Genomic DNA, 13265 nt, shown 5'->3' with positions numbered 1-13265 from the left:
AATTCTAAAAATGTTAGCAATAGCCATAAGATAATAGAAAGGAATAAGAGGTGTTAAGATATGCCAAGAGAAGATAAATCTATCCCTCTTAGCTTGTGACATAATGTTTTACTTTTTAAATCCTGATTGTTTCAGTGAGTTTTCAGGCTACAAAAAAGTCAACAGCATTTCTACATACAAGGGCAGGTCACCTAGGGATCTGTAGGATACTATGAAAGGACAAATGATAAGTCCTGATGATCCTCCCTCTTACTCCCTGACCTTGGCCAGATAAAACCAGAGTAAGCTAGTTTCCCCATCTTTATCTATGTCTCTGTAAATGAACGATTGATTGCATGTCATATAAGCATGGTTTGTTGTTCTATTTCTCTTGTTGTTTTAAATTCTAATTTAATTTTGTAATTTTTAATAATGGGGCAGGGAAATATGCAAAGGTTGTAGGCTCTTAAAGCACATACCCCAATGACTATCAAAAATATGATTAAAGGGGCAGCTAGGTGGTGCAGTGGATAGAGCACCGGCCCTGGAGTCAGGAGTGCCTGAGTTCAAACCCGGCCTCAGACACTTAACACTTACTAGCTGTGTGACCCTGGGCAAGTCACTTAACCCCAATTGCCTTGCTAAAAAAAAAAAAAAAAAAGAGAGTAAAATGTGATGTTTGGGGTAGCATCATATCCAAGCTTGGTATAGTGAAAAAGAGTCTAGAGCTGGGTTAACAAAATAAGATCAAAATGGGGATATGATTTACACATAAAGGGTGATAATATAGGAAAATTAGGAGAGGAAGGAATAGTTTACCTGTCAGATCTATGAAGAGGAGAAAAATTTATGACCAAACAAGAGATATAATATCATGAAGTGTAAAATGGATCATTTTGATTAAATTAAAAAGGGGTTGCATAAACAAAACCAATGCAACCAAGATTAGAAGGAAAGCAAAAAGCTGGGAAAATATTTCTAGCCAGTGTTTCAAATAAAGGCCTCATTTCTCAAATATATAGGGAACTGAGTCATTTTTTTTTTAAAGTGAGGCAATTGGGGTTAAGTGACTTGCCCAGGGTCACATAGCTAGTAAGTGTTAAGTGTATGAGGCCGGATTTGAACTCAGGTACTCCTGACTCCAGGGCCAGTGCTCTATCCACTGCGCCACCTAGCTGCCCCGAACTGAGTCAAATTTATAAGAATACAAGTCATTCCCCAATTGAGAAATAGTCAAAGAATATGAACAGTTTTCAGATGAAGAAATTAAATCTATCTATAGTCATATGAAAAAATGGTCTAGATCACTATTGATCAGAGAAATGCAAATTAAAACAACTCTGAGGTACTACCTCACACCTATCAGAATGGCTAATATGACAAAAAAGGAAAATGTTAGATGTTGGAGGGTATGTGGGAAAACCGGGACATTAATGTATTGTTGAAGTTGTAAACTGATCCAAACATTCTGGAGAGCAATTTGGAACTATGCCCAAAGGGCTATAAAATTGTGCATACCCTTTGATACAGCAATACCACTGCTAGGCTTATATCCCAAAGACATCCCAAAAAAGGGGGAAAGGGACCTATTTGTACAAAAATATTTATAACAGTTCTTTTTGTGGTGGCCAAGAATTGGAAATCAAAGAGATATCCATCAATTGAGGAATGGCTAAACAAGTTGTAGTATATGATTGTGATGGAATGTTATTGTGCTATAAGAAATAAAAAGCAGGATGATTTCAGAAAAACTTGGAAAGACTTACTTAAACCAATATATAGGAAAGTCAGCAGAACCAGGAGAACATTGTACATAGTAATAGTAATATTGTTTGACAAAGAACTGTGAATGACTTAACTATTTTCAGCAATACAAGTATTCAAGACAATCCCAAAGAACTAATGATGAAGCATACTATCTGTCCCCAGAGAAAAAACTAATATTGATTTAATACAGATTGAAACATGCTATTTTTCACTTTCGTTCTTGCTTTCTTTTTTTCCTCTGAGTCTTCTTATACAAAATGACTAATATGGTAATGTTTTGCATAATTTCACATGTATAGCCTATATCTAATTGCCTGCTGCCTCAGGAGGATTGTTTTTTTAAAAAAGAATTGGGTTCAAATTCCCCTTCGGCTGCTTACTATTTGTATAACTTTGGGTTACTTGTTTAACCTCCTTGTGTTTCAGTTTCCTTCATTGGTAAAAAAAAAAAAAAAAATAGGATTTAAACTAGATGACCTCTGAGGGCCCTTATAACTTTTGGGGGGGGGCGGGGCGAGGGGCAGGGCAATGAGGGTTAAGTGACTTGCCTAGGGTCACACAGCTAGTACATGTCAAGTGTCTAAGGCCAGATTCGAACTCAGGTCCTCCTGAATCCAGGGCCAGTGCTCTATCCACTGTGCCACCTAGTTGCCCCCTTATAACTTTAAATCTGTGACCTTGTGATTAAAGAATGCATCAAAATCTTGTGATTTCAATACCACATCATGTAAGTCTTTCCATGTCAACCAGCTTATCATCTTCTATACCACAGCAATATTCCAACCCATTCACATCCTACCTGAGAGATTGTCCATGAAAGGTTTTCCCAGTTTTCTGCATTCCTTCTATTCTTGGCTACATATGTTTTATTTATATGAGAAATTTTTAATTTAAAATAATCAAAATTATTATTGTTCTTATTACGATTCTAAAATGTAATGTTTTGTTTATTTTTAAGACACGCTTTTTGATGGCTTTGGACTTGGTGCAATCATTGGCATAGGAGTTGCCGCACTTCTACTAATTTTTGTGATAACTGATGTTAGCTGCTTCTTTACCCGACAATGTGGATTGCTAATGTGCATTACTAGAAGAATTTGTGGAAAGAAAAGTGGTGCCAGCAGCAAAAGTAAAGATCTAGAAGATGGAAAAGCTGCATATTTGTGAGTATCATACATTCATTTAAAAAATATCTTAATCTCAGATTCTAACCTGTTATTTATTTCAAGCAATATCTGAGCACATAAAAACAAAACCTATTTTGTATGGGCACAATTGTACATTTTTCTAGTAAGACTGTTGCATCTTATGCTACCTTCTTCTTTGTTATAATCGTACCTCCATAAATTAATGGTATTTTCACAGAATCAAAGAACTATATAATTACAAAATTGGAGAACTGAACTCAGTCACTATCCAGTCCAACCCATAACTAAAAGGAATCTGCAGTATGTTATATCCAACAATAGTTATCTAGATGTTAGTTGGAGTTCAAAAGAGAGGGAATTCATTACCTCTTGAGGGTAGCCCATTCAATTTGTGTGCACCTTTAAAAAATTAGAAAGTTTTTCCTAACATCAAGAAACATCTTTATACAGGTTCTCCTTTCTAGGGCTGAACAGAACAAATGTGTTCTCTTCTTTACATGACAGACTTCCAAATATCTAAGATAACCATAATGATCTCCCTAATTCTACTCTTAATCCTGATTAATAATTCCAGTTGCTTCAGATAATTCTCATATGTCAGAAACTCAAGGGCTTTCACCATCCTGACTTCCATCCTTTGGACACCGTGCAGATTATCAATTATTGTCCAGCAATGAATTCTTCTTGGTAGTGGCCAAACCAAACACAGTACTCTAAATGAAGTCTGACAAGGGCAAAATACAAAGAGACTATAGCCTCCTTATTCCTAGAAGCAATACACGTCAGCAAAACCCAAGATCGCTTTTAGCTTCTTTGACTATTACTGACACTATTGATTCATATTGAGCTAATATTCCACTCAAGTCTCTTAACCTTTTTTCAGAGAAACTGCTAGCTAACCATGCCTCCTTCATTTTATATTAGTGATGTTGATTTTTGGTGCACAAGTGTAAGAACCTGGACATATCCCTAATGAATTTCATTTTATTAGATTCACCTCAGTGCTTTCAGGATCTTTTTGTATCTTCATTCTGTCATCCAATATATTATCACCCAGTACATTATCCTTGTCGTCCTTTGAGTTTGGTGTAATCTGAAAATTTTATGAGCACATTGTCTACACCTTTATCCAAATCGGTGATCAGAAGGTTAACCAGTATCCCTGCTATGTTGACATTGAATCATTAATAAAATTAATATGAAATACTTTATGGAAAGTTTTCCTACCATCTAGGTAGATTATCTAAAGAATTTCTTTCATCCCAAAAAAGGAAATAAAGTTACTCTATTATATCCTATTCTTGATGAAGCCATATTGACTATATCACTACTTCTCTTTTTAGATTCTTTTGTTGTTTTGATGTTTCAGTTGTGCCTGACTCCTCGTGACCCCATTTGAGGGTTGGTTTTTTTTTTTCGATTCAAAGCTTAACCACAAATGAAAAAAAACTGATATTCAGTAATAAAACGGTATTTGAAGCATTTTTAGAAAGGAAACCAGACCTGATGGCTTTATTTGCTTTTTAGAAACCCCAGACAAAAGAAATACAGGAAGGGTAAGTGAATATACCAGAGTGACTGCAGAGACCACTTTCTAAATATACACAAGGAGACAATGGTGAAGGCAGAAGTCAGGTGGAAGTATCAGTGAAGAGGAGGATATGGTTCACTATGAACAAAACATGAAAACATCTTCCCTGTGGGAAAAATCAATGTTTTTTGTGACACAACATTACAAAATGGAAAGGTGCATTAAATGGAGGAAGGGAGCAGAGGAATAGATGAGAACATGTGATGTGCCCATGTCAAATCAAGGAAGGTGACCCCCATGCTTTCTCAGGAGCAAAGAGCCTTCAGAGGAATGAGTAAAAAGGAGGGGGGAAAGGACTGAAAAGGGAAGAAAATGAGGGAATCTCTGTTTTAATGGTGGGAAGAGGTTTTGCTGATGAATACTTCTGTGGGAGAAGTGAAATGTTGTTGAAGAAAGATGGGAACCCTGTGCTGGGTGTGGTCTATGGAATTTGGTGCTTGAAAAAACTACTTTTTCTACATCAGGAAGAGAGGCATTAGAACTCAGAGGGGGGGGAGGGCAACTATCAACTAGGGAATTGGGAGGGCATAGACCCAGAGAGGAGATTTTTATGCAGATGCAGAAAGAAGGTAACCTAAAAGAAGGTATAAATCAGCAGTGGCCTGCATAATAGGGAAGTGGGAGAGGAGAATACTACCATGGTGAAGTGTCCTCTTTGCCACCTGTAGGAACAGGCACTGTTCTGGGAATGAAGCACAATGGAAAACGGGAATTCACAGGGCAAGCTCTATGAGGCAGTGGCAAAAACTTCCTAGAATAAAAAGCACATAATAGATACCTTAGAAGCTTTGATTTTATGAGGATTACAGAGAATAAAGAACTAGCTAATTAGTAAGTCCATGAACCAGAGAATGAGTATCTAAACAAAAATAGAAGATGGGTAATAAGGAGAGTCAAAGAAATCTTTTCTGGAAATAGGCATGCACACACACACACACAAATCCTGAAATATAGAAAAGTGATGAAGAAGACTAGTTGAAGGGGAAGAAAATGAGCAGAAATCTACTTGACTAACTCAGAGAGGGGAAAAAAGAAGGAAAGAATTAAACAGATAAAATTAGGAAAGAAAAAGGAATTAATAAGCAAAACTCCAAAAGGAAAGGCACAACAAATGAAAGGGGCCTTGGTGGTAAGAAAAGAACCATTGGCAATTGGGCCGCCTTAAAAAAAAAAGATCAGGCTACAATAACTCAAGAAAAATAGTACTATGTTTAAAGCAGAAAAACAGGAGAAACAATAACTTGAAAAAATATTATAGACAGGAAAATATGAGCATAACTCTCATAACTTAAAAGTGAATGAATTAATCTAATAAAATGGAAAAGTGACAAATTGAATAAGAAAACAAAATCCTACAATTTTTACACAAATTAAAAGTTAAGGGATTGAAAAAAATTTACTATACATTAAGTGAATTCAAAAAAGCAAAAGTTGAAATCAAGCTAACAAAGAAAATTAACATTAAAAAAAAAGATAAACAAGGAAACTACATCATACTGAAAGGAACCATAGCTAAAAACCAAATCAATTATAAACTTATACACTTTAAATGCCTTCACATCCAAATGCATAAAGGAAAAATTAACTGAGCTAAAAGAAGACATAAACAGTAAAATAACAATGACAGGAGACGTCAATATCCCTCTCTCCATTTAAAAATAAGTCTTACAGAAAGTTAAACAAAAAAGAAAGTATGGAACTTAAGAAATGTCTAAATAAACTAGAGCTAAAAGATTTGTGGCATCTTCTTAGTGAAATTACAAAAGAACATATATGTTTATATACAGATATGCATATGTAATTTCTTCCCCATGGAATTTTCACAAAAACTGAACATGTATTACGACAGAGAAATATTACAAACAAATGTAAATAGGCAAAAGTAATAAATAAATATGTTAGAGACCATAACAATAAAAATAATCATAACTCAAGGACAATGAACAAAAGACATAGACCCAAATAGAAACTTAAAAATTGAATCTTAACTAATGAGTGGATCAAAAAACAAACCATAGAAACATAATGTACCAAATTTCTGGAATGCAACTAAAAAACTCCTGGGATGCATCCAAAGAATTCCTCAGGGGAAAAATTGTATCTCTACAAACATATAAGAAAATGTTAAGAAGATTAACATATTGAATGTGATTTTTTTCTTAAATTAGAAGGCCAACAAATAAACCTAAAATAAGCATAAATGAGGATATTTTAAAAGTGATGGGAAAATGGATATATTAGGAACCAAAAACTCAGAGAAATGATAATTAAAACTAAAGGCTGGTTTTTTGAGAAGACTAATAAAATTGATAAAAGTTTAGCTAATCTGATTAAAAAGAAGATAACAGAAAAACAAGTCAATTAAATAGCAAATGAGCAAGGTGAAATCACAACAAAACCAGAAGAAATAAAAAGAATAATCATAACATATTATGCATAATTATATGCTAACAAAATGGAGAACACAAAAGAAATACCTTCAAAAACACAAAATGCTCAAACTATCAGATGACCAGATATAAATTTTAAATAACCCAGTCTCATAAAATAGATCTAGCTGTAAAGGAATTACCAAAGCAGGGGGGGAAAAGAAAGACACTGAGTCTTGATTCACAGAATTCTTTCAAACTTTTAAAAGAACAATTAGTACCAATGCCTTACAAATTTTTCTCAAAAACTGAAAAAGATAACACACTACTAGAACCATTTTGTCAGACAAATATAGCCCTAATACCTAAACCAGGGCTACATAAAACACAGAAGGAAAACCATAGGGCAATATAATTAATGAATATTGACTCAAAAATTTTAAACAAAATCTTACAGACATAATGCCATGATATATATTCATTATGACCAAGTGGGATTTATACCAAGGATGTAAGTGTAGTTCATCATCAGGAAAATAATTCATGTAATCAATCATTAAAAAACTAAAACATCAGGGCAGCTAGGTGGTGCAGTGGGTAGAGCACCAGCCCTGGATTCAGGAGGACCTGAGTTCAAATCCGGCCTCAGACACTTAACACTTACTAGCTGTGTGACCCTGGGCAAGTCACTTAACCCCAATTGCCTCACAAAAACAAAAACTAAACTAAAACATCTCATTGTCCTGCCAAAAAAAAAAAAAAGTCCAAAAACATATGATCATCTCAACAGACTCACAAAAGCCTTTGTCAAAGTACAATACTCTTTTATGCTAAAAACCCAACAAAGTAGAGGCATAAAGGGACATTTTTAAAACTATCATAACAAGCATCTTTCTAAAACCAAAAGCAACCATCATATACAATTGGGATGGACTAGAACCTTTCCCAGTAAATTCAGGAGTGAAGCAAGGATGCTCACTCTCCCAACTCTTATTTAATATAGTTCTAAAAATGGTAGCAATAGCAGTAAGAGAAGAGAAAGAAATTAAAGGCAGAGAGATAGGTATAGAGGAGATAAAACTATCCCTGTTTGCTGATGATATGATAATATACTTAGAAAATCCTAGAGAATCAGCAAAGATATTAACTGATACAAGTAATAGCTTTAGCACAGTTGTAGGCTACAAAATAAACCCTCAAAAACCAACATTTCTATATAATAATAACAAAATCCAAGAAGCTGTAATAGAAAGGGAAATCTCTTTCCAAATAACTACAAAATGCACAAAATATCTTGAGATAAGACACTCCAAACTACATAAAATATTTGAATAGATTCAATGACAAAATGCTCCATAGAGAAATCAAGAATAATTTAAATTTCTGGAGGAATATTCAGTTCTCATATATAGACCATGCCAATATGACAAAAATCACAATGCTTCCTCACTTTTGAAAGTTATCACATAAAATTACTGAGGAAATTCTTAATAAAACTTGATAAAATGACAAAAATCATTTGGATAATCAAAAGATCTTGACTATCAAGGGGAATGATAAAAAGAAATCAGGATGAATTGTACTTCCAGACATCTAACTATGTCATTGAGCAGCTATCATCAAAACTGATGACTACTTTAAAAAGAGAGGATGATCAGTGAAATAGATTAGACAAGAGAGAATCAGAAATAATGGAACTCAATAACCCAGTGTTTAATAAAATAGAAAACGTAAATTAACTAGGGAAAAACTCCTCATTTGATTTTTAAAATTTTTAAGATTACTGGAAAGCAGTCTGGAAGAAATTAGGCTTGGATCAATACTTTATAACATATTCCATAGTACATTCTAAATTGATATGTAATCTTAATATTGAAAATCATATTATTAAAAATCAGAGATCATGCATATCGCCCTTCTGTGGGTAAGATATGTTTGTTTAACCAAGCAAGCAATGGTTGCAACTACAAAAGTTAGACTATATAACTTTGATTAACTGAAACTGAAAAGCTTCTGTACTCACAAAATTAATGAACCTAGGATGAGAAGAAAAATAGTTAAATGAGGAAAAAAATCTTTGTATCAAAGTTTGGTATCCCTGATATACAAATTATATGCATATGTATATATGTGTGTATATACCCACATAAACATGTATACAATTATAATTTTATTTTCTCTTATATATAATTCACATATAGATATTTCTATTTATATGTAACTAATAGCCATTCCCCAATAGATAAAAAATAGGTCAAAGAATATGAGCAGTCAGTTTCCAAAAGAGTTGCAAAGTAGTCACAACCACATGAAAAAATGCACCTAATCACTAATAATAAAAGAAATACAAATCAAAACAACTCTGAGGTTTCATCTCATAGCCTGCAAATTGGCAAAAATGGCAGTAGTCAATGTTGGATGGGTGTGGAATTATAGGCACACTAAAACATTGATAGTAGATAGGTTAAATGATAAAACCATTTTAGAAAACAACTTGAAATTTTGCCAAGTGACTAAAATATCTATACCTTTTGAATCAGAGGCTCCATTCCTGGTCTTATCTCCTAAGGAAACTGTCAAAAAGAAAAAACTCTGCATATGTACCAAAATATTTATAAAAGTACTCTATGTAATAGCAAAGAATTAGAAACAGAAGTGATGCCAGTTGGTTGTGGAATAGCTAGAGAAATTGTGGTATGTGAATGGAATGGAATGTTAACTGTGTTATAAGAAGTGATGTATGTGATGAATGCAGAGAAACATGTAAAGATCTACATCAAGTGATGCAGAGTGAAGTTAGTGGAACCTAGTAAACAATATACATCATAATTCCAATGCAAATGGAAAATTCACACACCAAAACAAAAGTAAATTTAGATCAAGAAGAACTTTAAAATGAAAAGATATGAGAAGACACCCCAAACCTATCCCTTTGTGAAGGTAGGAGTTCCACCAGTGTTACACATTGCGTATGTTTTGAGACTTTTTCCAATCATTTGGCCTGATTTTTTTTCCTCTTTAAAAATACTGTTTGTTATAAGGGTTAACTTTCTGGGAGAAGCCACAGGAATACAGGGGACACCTATGATGATGTGAAAAAAACTCAGAAGATATCAATAAAAACTTATTTTTAAAAGAATATTTTAAAATAATGAACTCCTTGAAAGCAAGGGACTGTCTTATTTTTCTGTTTCCCAGAAGTTTGCCATACAGTGATTTGCAATATATATATATATATATATATATATATATATATATATATATATATATGTGTGTGTGTGTGTGTGTGTGTATACACATACAGAGAGAGAGAGAGAGAGAGAGAGAGAGAGAGAGAGAGATAGGTGGGGCAATGAGGGTTAAGTGACTTGCCCAGGGTCACACAGCTAGTGTCAAGTGTCTGAGGCCGAATTTGAACTCAGGTCCTCCTGAATCCAGGGCTTTATCCACTGTGCCACCTAGCACCCCCACAATATTTTTTTAAATTCGTTTTTATGTTATCTATAGAACTTCCCTACCTCCTCACCCTCTGCAGCAGAGCTTAGTGCTGAAACTACCTTAGGCTTTATAATAGTCTTTTTTACAAATGCAATAAACAGTACAATGAGGTGTCCAAATATTTCATAAAATGCAGTTTCTTTTTACTGTTGGATGCATAATAAAACATTTTCGTAACTCCTTAATTTGTCTCAACAAAGAGGACCCGTGAATCATCCTTCCATCTTGATGCAACTTACAAAAGTAAGTCTGCTAGTTTCATTAAAAGTAAGAATCTTATTTTTAATATAATTCAATTCCTTTAGGTGAATCTCCTTGTCGGTCATTGGACCATAATTAGAATACCAAGTTGCTAATATTTATAGACAGTCTGAAACCTGCCGTATTCTTTGTACCTTCTAGCCTTTTTTTTTTTCATTATGCTGCCATCACCACTATAGAAGTAAAAGGGAGCTTCACCGGACTGATGGCTATTTTGCATATTTCTTTATTTTATGTGTCTCCATGGCCAAATAACTCACCTGATGGCAAGTATGGTAATGAGCCTCTTCCTGCTTTTAGCTAGGCTGGTGCTCAGAAAATTGTCAGTCTTTTCCCAGGATAATATTAAAAGCTTCTTCTTTTGCTCTACTAGCGTGGCTTTTAAGAATCCAGAATCATCAGTACACCATGATGAGGCCTTGGAGTATCACTTTGTGGAGAGAAATACAAATTATGATTTAATATTAAGGATGATGATTGTTCTACGAAAAGTACAAAGTGGTTACTATTTTCCTCGGTTGGTTTAACCTTAGTCTATTAATGCCGCCTAAGATTGCATTAGCCACTTTAGCAACTATGGCACATAAGACATGAAAGTGTCCTCAACCTTCCTTTCTATTAGTAAACTCAGCATAATCTATTGGAAAGAGCAGTAGTCTAGAAGTCAGGGAGTCTGGGCTCTAATTCCACCTTGACATTGATTCCCTGGGCAAGTCACCTCACTCCCCTCAGCCGTAGTTCCCTCATCAGTAAATGAAAGGATTGAATTAGAAGATCTCTTTTTTCAGTTATCAGGTGCTATAATCTGTTTCTTCTCTATGAGATATATACCTACATTATCCAGAAAGCTACAACAGAAAAAAAATATTATTCAATGAATGCTTTGTTTGCTGCAACAAGTTTTCTAATAAGTTATATATTTCTAGTCACTTTTTTCTCTCTCCTCTGTACTGAGCCAATCTTTTGGGAATTTACTTAAGAGATAAATTCTTGAAGGTTCTGCAAATCTGGGAATATTCTTCTTTGGGGTTTTGGTTGTGTCACAAAATGAATTCTATTTTTATTAAACTGTGCAGCTTAAGATATTTTTTCAATACTTTTTAGGAAAGATGGATCAAAAGAACCAATAGTGGAAATGAGAACAGAGGATGAAAGAATTGCCAGTCATGAAGATGGAAGCCCAATAAATGAGCCAAATGAAACCACTCCACTCACAGAACCTGAGTATGTAGCTTAGAATTTTAAATTTTATTTGAATAGGAATTAGTGAGATTCCCTATTATATTTTAAAGAATTTCATGCAAATAAAATTAAATTATTTTAAAGTTATTTTAAAAGTATTAAAACTATGAACTTCAAGGGCCCATTGTCTTTTGAAAGTATAACAATTTACTTCTGAAGAATGCCCAGAAAGAAATCACTTATCAACATATATTGTTAAATTCTAATTCAGATTTTTAAAGTTGCCAACTAGGAACCGAGTTGTGTTCACAGACACTAATTTTGTATCATAAAAAATAAACACTTGAAAAATATAGTTGGCCTTCTCCAATGTGCAGTGTTTATTGACAAAACATCCGTGTGGGTATTCTAAATCCTGAAATTGATATATTCTGAATTCAGATTCACAGAATTTAAGTAGTCCAGAGAACTGAAGATTTGTAAAGAAGTATGAGAAACAATCTTAGTGTATCATAGCTATATTAATGACAGTTGTGTCAATTTTTAGTAAATGAAATAATAGGTTAGGGACTTATAAAGAAAACAGCATTCATATTCATGAACTATTAGGTCTGTTCCAAGTACAGAAATGTTTGAATGAGCACATTGGTTCTCTAACATATTTTTTTAAATTAAATAAAACTAGAACTATAATCTTATTTAAATTAGCACTCAAATAAGTTAATTATTTCCCTTCTCATTTTTCTTCCCCCACAATTCATGAGAAAAAATAGCAGGTATCTGAAATAAGCCAAATATGTAAAAAGCCCTGACTGAAAATTGTCTTTGGAAAAGAAAACTATAAGGAACTTGAGTTTTGAAAAGGTTAGGATTTCAGAAAGGGAAAGAACAAGAAAAGTTTGAGTAATTGAGAATTGAATCTATGAGTTAATTCTAAGAATTATAGAATCATTCAGGGCTTTTAGATCCATTTAGACAACAATGCCGTAAGAATGAGATCAATGGGCAAAGATAAAAATTAATGCAAATAGATAAGAAACATATTCAGCCTTTAGGTTTATGTACATATCTTTTTCAGTGAACATGTATCCAAAATGAAAAACGGATTTGTTCTTATTTTTAAGATATTTATACATATATGCATATATACATACATTTATATGTGTGTGCATGTATATAAATATTCATATATATCTATATAGAGATATACTTTTCAAGCTGTGACTTCACCAGAATATAGAATTCCAGGCTAAGAGTCTATATATATATTACTCTGCAGTTTAAAAGCTTCAAGGAGCACTGAGAGGTTAACTGACTTGCCAGAAGTCACACAGCCAGCAAATTGCAGAAGTGGAACTTAAACCAAATCTCTCTGTCTGCAAGACTGACCATCTGTCTATTATTCTGTGCTGCCTCACTTGACATAATTTTATACATCTCCATGACACAGTAGACATCCCATGGATTGTG

General features: G+C 33.7%; 1 protein-coding gene across 3 annotated transcripts in view; it reads left to right on the top strand.

The window, feature by feature from the left end:
• Window positions 1-13265, top strand: part of NCAM2 (neural cell adhesion molecule 2) — a 269560-nt gene that overhangs the window by 241063 nt on the left and 15232 nt on the right. For all 3 annotated transcript variants that reach the window (XM_043993010.1, XM_043993011.1, XM_043993012.1), the window contains 2 exons: window positions 2705-2909; window positions 11718-11837. In XM_043993010.1, the coding sequence (XP_043848945.1) occupies window positions 2705-2909; window positions 11718-11837 (325 nt within the window). The remainder of the gene's footprint in view (window positions 1-2704; window positions 2910-11717; window positions 11838-13265) is intronic.

The sequence above is a fragment of the Dromiciops gliroides genome, chromosome 3 (genome assembly GCF_019393635.1).
Source record: "Dromiciops gliroides isolate mDroGli1 chromosome 3, mDroGli1.pri, whole genome shotgun sequence".
Taxonomy (NCBI): domain Eukaryota; kingdom Metazoa; phylum Chordata; class Mammalia; order Microbiotheria; family Microbiotheriidae; genus Dromiciops; species Dromiciops gliroides.
Note: the sequence above shows the minus strand (reverse complement) of the source record. Positions and strands in the feature narration are given on the sequence as shown.